Source organism: Oncorhynchus clarkii, unplaced genomic scaffold (genome assembly GCF_045791955.1).
Source record: "Oncorhynchus clarkii lewisi isolate Uvic-CL-2024 unplaced genomic scaffold, UVic_Ocla_1.0 unplaced_contig_11867_pilon_pilon, whole genome shotgun sequence".
NCBI classification, from domain to species: domain Eukaryota; kingdom Metazoa; phylum Chordata; class Actinopteri; order Salmoniformes; family Salmonidae; genus Oncorhynchus; species Oncorhynchus clarkii.
Genome location: NW_027258568.1, coordinates 49,411 through 58,111, shown reverse-complemented (window position 1 = coordinate 58,111; position 8,701 = coordinate 49,411). Strand labels below are relative to the sequence as shown.

The following is an 8,701-nucleotide window of genomic DNA, read 5'->3' as shown; positions in this document are numbered from 1 at the left end:
GCACAGTGCTCCTTGGGATGTTTAAAGCTTGGGAAATCTTTTTGTATCCAAATCCGGCTTTAAACTTCTTCACAACAGTATCTCGGACCTGCCTGGTGTGTTCCTTGTTCTTCATGATGCTCTCTGCGCTTTTAACGGACCTCTGAGACTATCACAGTGCAGGTGCATTTATACGGAGAATTGATTACACACAGGTGGATTGTATTTATCGTCATTAGTCATTTAGGTCAACATTGGATCATTCAGAGATCCTCACTGAACTTCTGGAGAGAGTTTGCTGCACTGAAAGTAAAGGGGCTGAATAATTTTGCACGCCCAATTTTTCAGTTTTTGATTTGTTAAAAAAGTTTGAAATATCCAATAAATGTCGTTCCACTTCATGATTGTGTCCCACTTGTTGTTGATTCTTCACAAAAAAATACAGTTTTATATCTTTATGTTTGAAGCCTGAAATGTGGCAAAAGGTCGCAAAGTTCAAGGGGGCCGAATACTTCCGCAAGGCACTGTCGTTCCTTATTGACACCATTGAGGTAGGGTTTGTTAAGATGACAGATTAGTTTATCGTAGCTTCTGGCCACTACTGTATGTATTGTCTTATTAAAAGGAATACAATGAAATATAATGATTAAAGATATGCTTTTTATTAAAATGTCCAGAAGCAGATGTAGCAGAAAAGGATCAACAAATAACAAATGCAGAGTGTATAAAATAGTGAAGGTGAAACACCCTGAAACACTATTATCTCCCCATAATATTTGATTGTTCCATTAATCAAAGATATAATTAATCCTTTAAATCCCATATGAATCTTTCCTTTATTGTGATAAAATGTGATAACAATGCATGTTGACCCAAGCTGACAGGACTGTTTGAATATTCCTATCCGATGGACGCTGACAGAACTGTTTTTTATTTCACTATCTGATGGGCGCTTCATGAGAATTTAAACTGAATGAATTTGAATGTTTTGAATAATTTGGAATATTTTTGAGGTGATTCCTGACTTGAAGCAGGACAAAAATACTTTTAAACTTTCAAATTAATTCAGTTTAAATTCTCATGAAGCCCCCATCAGATAGTGAAATAAAAAACAGTTCTGTCAGCGTCTATGTCAAACATCCGTCCAACATATAAGGTCAGTTTCCTGGACCCAGATTAAGTTTACTCCTGGACTAAAAAGCATGTTGAATGGAGAATCTCAATTGAAAGTAACTAGTCCAGGATTAGGCTTAATCTGTATCTGAGATACCATCCCAAAGAGCAAGACATACTTTTTTCCCCCTAAAAAATAGGAGTTACTGTTTCCAGTGCTGTTTCCAGAGTACTGTTTCCAGCCCCTTCCATGTCCAACAATCCCCAGTGGGCTCCGATGGAGGAGTTTCCAGCCCCTTCCATGTCCACCAATCCCCAGTGGGCTCCGATGGAGGTGATCCCGGCACCATTGATGCGACCACTGAGCAGCCTCAGCTCATTGCCCATGTTGTCTGGGTAGAAGTTGAAGGAGATTTGGTTGGGCATGCCGGCTGACAGAGTGCGCCCCATGTTGGTGGTTAACACCAGGTAGCAGATGTAGTCTGCTGGGTTGTACTTCCCAGACACCTCGACGATGGCCTCATCATTAAACAGCTCAATCTCCTGCTTTAAGCCCCCTTCACCACCAAACACAGGAGACCAGTTGCTACCGTATCTGAGCTGCAACCTAAAACAGAGGAAGCTTTTCAAGTTGGTTGTGTTTTGATAAAGCACATTCAGACCGAGACAGCAGATAGCATCAGCGAAAATCAAGGAATTACATTTTACATTGTACTCTGGGTTAGATACGATAACACTATTGTTTGGTCATAAACTGAATATGTAATAAACACAACAAATGAATAAATACATAAATACATAAATACATAAATACATAAAGAAAGAAAGAAAGAAAGAAAGAAAGAAAGAAAGAAAGAAAGAAAGAAAGAAAGAAAGAAAGAAAGAAAGAAAGAAAGAAAGAACGAAAGTCTATTGGGTAGTGTAGTTGGACTGAGTCAGTGGTGTTTGTTGGGTAGTGTAGTTGGACTGAGTCAGTGGTGTTTGTTGGGTAGTGTAGTTGGACTGAGTCAGTGGTGTTTGTTGGGTAGTGTAGTTGGACTGAGTCAGTGGTGTCTGTTGGGTGGTGTAGTTGTACTGAGTCAGTAGTGTGTGTTGGGTAGTGTAGTTGGACTGAGTCGTGGTGTCTGTTCATGGGTCAGAGTCTGCTCACCCACTGATGAAGGAGTTGCTGTTGTAGTTGTAGTAGTAGTAGTAGTAGTAATAGTTGTTGTTGGTCTCCCACACTCTGACTCCCGTAATGCGCCCCTCACCGTAGGAAGAAAATGGGGTGCCAAGTCCTTGACCCACCTCAGAGGAATACGAGTAGGGGTCTTTGATGGCTAAAATAACATGGCCAATATGTTTACTATATTTACTATATTAATAATACATATTTATATACATCATTTTATTTTTAACAACACATTTCTGAAAGATCTTTACATTATTAATAAAGTGCAGATTAATTAACTGAAGTACATTCTGCAATGATTTAATCCATCAGTTTATGTCTCAAAGAAGAACTCCTAAGTCTAACTGAAAAAAGACAAATTGGTGAAAGCACAAAAGCTATTATTTAATAATTATGATTCAGAATTGTATTTTTATAACTCACGCAAAGCCAAGCAGCCAGCCAAGAACATTGTGACAACCAGGATTAAGAACATTCTGCAAAAGTGAGGCATCGACACTTAAGACCTTTAATTTCAGTCAATTTCACTCTCATTCCGTTTCACTTTAAATGGTACAACTTGAAATAATGTAGTTAATAATGTTTTTCATAGTAGTTTGTCAAAACAAATAAGTCATTTTACCTGTCAGGTCAGTGTTTCCTAGGAGGGAAAAGAAAATAACCTTTTGAATTGTGACGTAACAAACAACAAACCATTCTTAATGTGAAATGTTATAAAACAGCTCTAAAAAGTTGAACCTAATCTTGTTTACTACAATCACTCTTGCAGTGCTAAGCTACTGTAAAACTTTTTTAAAGTCAGATCATTTCATTTACATTTAGAGGCCAAAGGGCATAATGTTTGTGCCCAAGAACCAAGAGATAATGAGTATTAACTTCATAACATTTCCCACACCAGTATTATGCATTAAATACAAGTGCACATTTTCTATTTAGTTAGTTGTGTAGTTACCCACAGTGCTATCTTGAGATGTGTGTCAAAACCTGTGAAAGCTTCTTGTCTCTCTGTCTCTGCCAGGTCCTTCTAGTCTACTGCTTCCTCTAAGAACTGCATTTATACCTGCTGAACATTCCATCAGCTCTAGATGGAAGGAGCATGACAAAGAACACCTTTAGTCAGTCACTATTGAGAAGTCAGACATTGTTTTCTAATTGGTCGAGGCTACTTTGGGAGGGAGTATCAAGGAATTACTATAAGGAAATAATAATTGTGTTCTTTTGAATTGTAACTAATTAATGATCTGAAATAGGGATAAAAAAGATACAATTTAACAACCGAACAATTAAAATAATATACCAACATCGTATGAATGTGTACGAAAATCGCTCAAAATCAGTCTCCCAATCTTCAGTTGTTTTATTACACCAAGAGGAACTCCTTCCCTTCAAACATTAACACGCTGATGAAGACAAGTGGAGCTGGTCATTAACAGGATGGTTGGTTCATTGGTTTGCTCAAATACCTACAGTATTTTATTGTAGAATATTTGTTTCAGAACATGTTTTTCCATTTAATTCTAGAGGGGCAGATGAGATTCTACATTTTCCGTCTCCATTATTTTCCAACGTTTTCTGCAGTCTGTTACAATACTCACATCTTCATTAAATCACTGGCAACCTGTTCATGTTACTACAGGAAAACAATCTGATTTCATTTTCTGCAGTCTGTTACAATACTCACATCTTCATTAAATCACTGGCAACCTGTTCATGTTACTACAGGATAACAATCTGATTTCATTTTCTGCAGTCTGTTACAATACTCACATCTTCATTAAATCACTGGCAACCTGTTCATGTTACTACAGGATAACAATCTGATTTCATTTTCTGCAGATGACCAGATAAATATCAGTAGAAGTTACAAAGTGATAAAATAAAAGTTTGTATACAGATGACAAGGTGAAATACCCCGAGGCACTTGTGACTACCTATCCATAATATGTGTTAGTTCAATTAACACATTAATACAAATATATAATGTAGGACCTAATTTATCAAAAATAAAGGTCAATATAAATCAAAATTGCTGTATTAACTACTTTTGTGTATGTAAGTTGAGTTATCTATTTTCTTTTAGTTGGGGAAGAACATGAATTTATCTCAATAACTACCCATTGGGCACACACTGGTTGAATCAACGTTGTTTCCACATCATTTCAATGAAATTATGTTGAACCAATGTGGAATAGACGTTGAATTGACGTCTTTGCCCAGTTGGTAGCTTCCCTTACAAAACATTTGTTTGCTGTATAACGCTAAGATAACAAGCTGAACTCATGTACTGTATATTAAATGTATTCTGATAAACTCATACATACTCATCTTTTCATTTGTTGTGGTAAATACAACCTTCAATAATGCATGTGACCTGTATGTGACTCTTCTCCTTCAAAGGCGTAACCTCAAAAAGAAAAGTGTGCATATTTAGAAAATACTCAATAATATTCTAAACATTCAAAATTAATTAAAAACTTCTTAAGGATAGGTGTCCCACAAGCAGGACAACTTCCGGGAAACTGGAGGGCGCGCAATTCAAATAAATAATCATGAATATTATGGATTTTAAACATTTATGTACATATAAGTGTGTTATATCGGCTGAAAGCTTAAATTCTTGTGGTATGTTAATCTAACTGCACTGTCCAATTTATAGTAGCTATTACAGCGAAAACATGCCATGCAATTGTTTGAGGAAGGCGCCCCACATCAAAATATTTTTCCACGGGCACAGGTTTCCTACATTTACATAACTATTAACTATTCACTTAATTTTTGAAAATCTTCCTCTGATTTGTCATCCAAAGGGGCCCAGCTATAACATGTAGTGTCGTTTTGTTAGATACAATCCTTCTTTATATCCCAGAAAGTCTGTCTTGTTGGCTCCATCGATTTGAGTAATCAACTCATTCAACTTGCAGAGAAAGGAATCCGAAAATCTACCCCTAAACTTTGTTTCAACAAGTCGAAATTAGTTTATATTTACTCCTCAGATACCCTAACATGTAATCAAACTATAATATTTATTTTGGAAATGCCCAATGGAGAATCTCCATTAATCGGAACTGGTCCAGGACTAGGCTTAATCTGTTTCCGGGGAACCAACCCAAAGAGCAAGACATACTTTTTTTTCCAATTAAGAGAAGGTGCTGTTTCCAGCCTCTTCCAAGTACACCAATCCCCAGTGGGCTCCAATGGAGGTGATGCCGGCACCGTTGAAGCGACCGCTTCAGCCTCAGCTCATTTCCCATGTGGGCTGGGTAGAAGTTGAAGGAGACTTGGAAGGGCTGGCCGGCCAACAGAGAGAGCCCCCGGTTGGTGGTGAACACCAAGGTGTAGATGTATTTTAGAGGGTTGTACTTCCCAGACACCTGGACGATGGCTCCATCTCCTGCTCTTCACCAACTTCGCAACCAATCACAGGAGACCAGTTGTAGCCGTATCTCAGCTAGAACCTCAGAACCAGAGCAGGATTTTCACAATACATATAGAAAGAGTGTGTCTGTTGGGTAGTGTTGTTGGACTGAGTTGTGGTGTCTGTTGGGTAGTGTAGTTGGACTGAGTCAGTGGTGTCTGTTGGGTAATGTAGTTGGACTGAGTCAGTGGTGTCTGTTCATGGGTCAGGGTCTGCTCACCCGCTGATGTAGGCGTTGGTGTTGTAGTAGTAGTAGTAGTAGTAGTAGTAGTAGTAGTTGATGTTCTCCCACACACTGACCACTGTGGTGCGTCCCTCACCGGAGGAAGCAAATGCGGTGCCACCTCCCTGAACCACCGCAGAGGAATACGAGTGTGGATCTTTCATGGCTAAAATAACATGGGCATTATATTTAAAATGTATGTATACATGATTTTAGTTTTACCAACACATTTCTCAAAGATCTTCACATTATGATTAAAGTGCAGATTAATTTACTAAAGTACATTCTGCAATGCTGTAATCCATCAGAGGTTGTCTCAAAGAATACCTCTTAAGTCTAACTGAAAAAGACAAGTTGATGAAAGCAGAAAAGCTATTATTTAATTATTTAATTATTATTCACAATTGTATTGTTATTACTCATGCATTGCCAAGCAGCTGGCCAAGAACACTGACAAACAGTGGAGGCTGCTGAGGGAAGGACAGCTCCAAATAATGGCTGGAACTGAGCAAATGGAATGGTATCAAGCACATGGAAATCATGTGTTTGTTGTATTTGATACCATTCCACTAAGTCGGCTCATGTCATTACCACGAGCCCATCCTCCCCAATTATGGTGCCACCAACCTCCTGTGGTGATAAACACGATTGAGAACATTCTGCAAGAGATAGTCATCATTACTAATGACTTTTCATTTCACTCAGTTTCACTTTCACTACACTTAACTTCAAATGGCAAAACATGAAGTAAGTTTGTTAATAATGTTTTTCATAGTAGTTTATAAAACAAGAGAGGCATTTTACCTGTCAGGTCAACCACCCCTAGAGGGGGAATAACATACACGTTTTACCTGTCAGGTCAACCACCCCTAGGAGGGAAATAACATACACGTTTTACCTGTCAGGTCAACCACCCCTAGGGGGGAAATAACATACACGTTTTACCTGACAGGTCAACCACCCCTAGGGGGGAAATAACATATACGTTTTACCTGTCAGGTCAACCACCCCTAGGGGGGAAATAACATACACGTTTTACCTGTCAGGTCAACCACCCCTAGTGGGGAAATAACATACACGTTTTACCTGTCAGGTCAACCACCCCTAGGGGGAAATACCATACACGTTTTACCTGTCAGTTCAACCACCCCTAGGGGGGAAATAACATACACGTTTTACCTGTCAGGTCAACCACCCCTAGGGGGAAACAACATACACGTTTTACCTGTCAGGTCAACCACCCCTAGGAGGGGAAATAACATACACGTTTTACCTGTCAGGTCAACCACCCCTAGGGGGGGAAATAACATACACGTTTTACCTGTCAGGTCAACCACCCCTAGGGGGGAATAACATACACGTTTTACCTGTCAGGTCAACCACCCCAAGGGGGGGAAATAACATACACGTTTTACCTGTCAGGTCAACCACCCCTAGGGGGAAATAACATACACGTTTTACCTGTCAGGTCAACCACCCCTAGGGGGGAAATAACATACACGTTTTACCTGTCAGGTCAACCACGCCTAGGGGGGGAATAACATACACGTTTTACCTGTCAGGTCAACCACCCCTAGGGGGGAATAACATACACGTTTTACCTGTCAGGTCAACCACCCCTAGGGGGGGAAATAACATACACGTTTTACCTGTCAGGCCAACCACCCCTAGGGGGGGAATAACATACACGTTTTACCTGTCATGTCAACCACCCCTAGGGGGAAATAACATACACGCTTTACCTGTCAGGTCAACCACCCCTAGGAGGGGAAATAACATACACGTTTTACCTGTCAGGTCAACCACCCCTAGGGGGAAATAACATACACGTTTTACCTGTCAGGTCAACCACCCCTAGGGGGGAAATAACATATACGTTTTACCTGTCAGGTCAACCACCCCTAGGGGGGAAATAACATACACGTTTTACCTGTCAGGTCAACCACCCCTAGGGGGGGAATAACATACACGTTTTACCTATCAGGTCAACCACCCCTAGGGGGGGAATAACATACACGTTTTACCTGTCAGGTCAACCACCCCTAGGGGGAGAAATAACATACACGTTTTACCTGTCAGGTCAACCACCCCTATGGGGGGAATAACATACACGTTTTACCTGTCAGGTCAACCACCCGTAGGGGGGGGGGGGGAAGAAAATACACTTGTTTTAATTGTGAAATGTGACCTGACAAAGAACATTTACACCTGCTAAACATTCCATCAGCTCTAGATGGAAGGAGCATGACAAAGAACACCTTTATTAACTTACCATAAAATGCATCATGAAACAATTACAAAGATTTCACTGACTTACAGTTCATATAAGGAAAACAATCAATTGAAATAAATAAATTAGGCCCTAATCTATGGAGAAATACATCTGTTGGTCACAGATACCTTAAAAAACATAGGGGCGTGGATCAGAAAACCAGTCAGTATCTGTTGTGACAGGGTTGATCAGGTTATTGACTGTGGAATGTTGTCCTTTTCAATGGCTGTGCGGAGTTGCTGGATATTGGCGGGAACTGGAACACACCGTCATTTGAACATCTTGGCCATGTTCTGTTATAATCTCCACCCGGCACAGCCAGAAGAGGACTGGCCACCTAACATAGCCTGGTTCCTCTCTAGGTTTCTTCCTAGGTTCTGGCCTTTCTAGATAGTTTTTCCTAGCCACCGTGCTTCTACACCTGCATTGCTTTGCTGTTTGGGGTTTTACAATGGGTTTCTGTACAGCACTTTGTGACATCAGCTGATGTAAGAAGGGCTTTAGAAATACATTTGATTTATTGATTGA

The 8,701-nt window shown here is 39.9% G+C and overlaps 1 protein-coding gene and 1 pseudogene across 2 annotated transcripts; both read right to left on the bottom strand.

The window, feature by feature from the left end:
* Positions 1-1,203: 1,203 nt before the first annotated feature.
* LOC139397358 (zymogen granule membrane protein 16-like) lies at positions 1,204-3,337 on the bottom strand. 2 transcript variants are annotated; one of them, XM_071144117.1, is made up of 5 exons: positions 3,220-3,337; positions 2,886-2,903; positions 2,687-2,739; positions 2,243-2,411; positions 1,204-1,699 (listed from the first exon to the last, which is right to left on the bottom strand). In XM_071144117.1, the coding sequence occupies exons 3-5, from the start codon at positions 2,736-2,738 to the stop codon at positions 1,282-1,284; spliced, it is 639 nt and encodes a 212-aa protein (XP_071000218.1). In that variant the 5' UTR covers position 2,739; positions 2,886-2,903; positions 3,220-3,337; the 3' UTR covers positions 1,204-1,281. The 2 variants fall into 2 exon arrangements, with proteins under 2 accessions (XP_071000218.1, XP_071000217.1); XM_071144116.1 differs by lacking the exons at positions 2,886-2,903; positions 3,220-3,337 and having other exon boundaries at positions 2,687-2,756.
* Positions 3,338-5,399: 2,062 nt separating this feature from the next.
* LOC139397356 (zymogen granule membrane protein 16-like) lies at positions 5,400-6,577 on the bottom strand (annotated as a pseudogene).
* Positions 6,578-8,701: the final 2,124 nt, after the last annotated feature.

Bases quoted from the DNA above. Each gene is read 5' to 3' on its own strand.
- LOC139397358 (XM_071144116.1), bottom strand. From the start codon at position 2,756: ATGCCTCACTTTTGCAGAATGTTCTTAATCCTGGTTGTCACAATGTTC. The intron at 2,412-2,686 runs GTGAGTTATAAA...ATGTTATTTTAG, and splicing joins GGCTGGCTGCTTGGCTTTGC to CCATCAAAGACCCCTACTCG. The intron at 1,700-2,242 runs GTGAGCAGACTC...CCTCTGTTTTAG, and splicing joins AGCAACTCCTTCATCAGTGG to GTTGCAGCTCAGATACGGTA.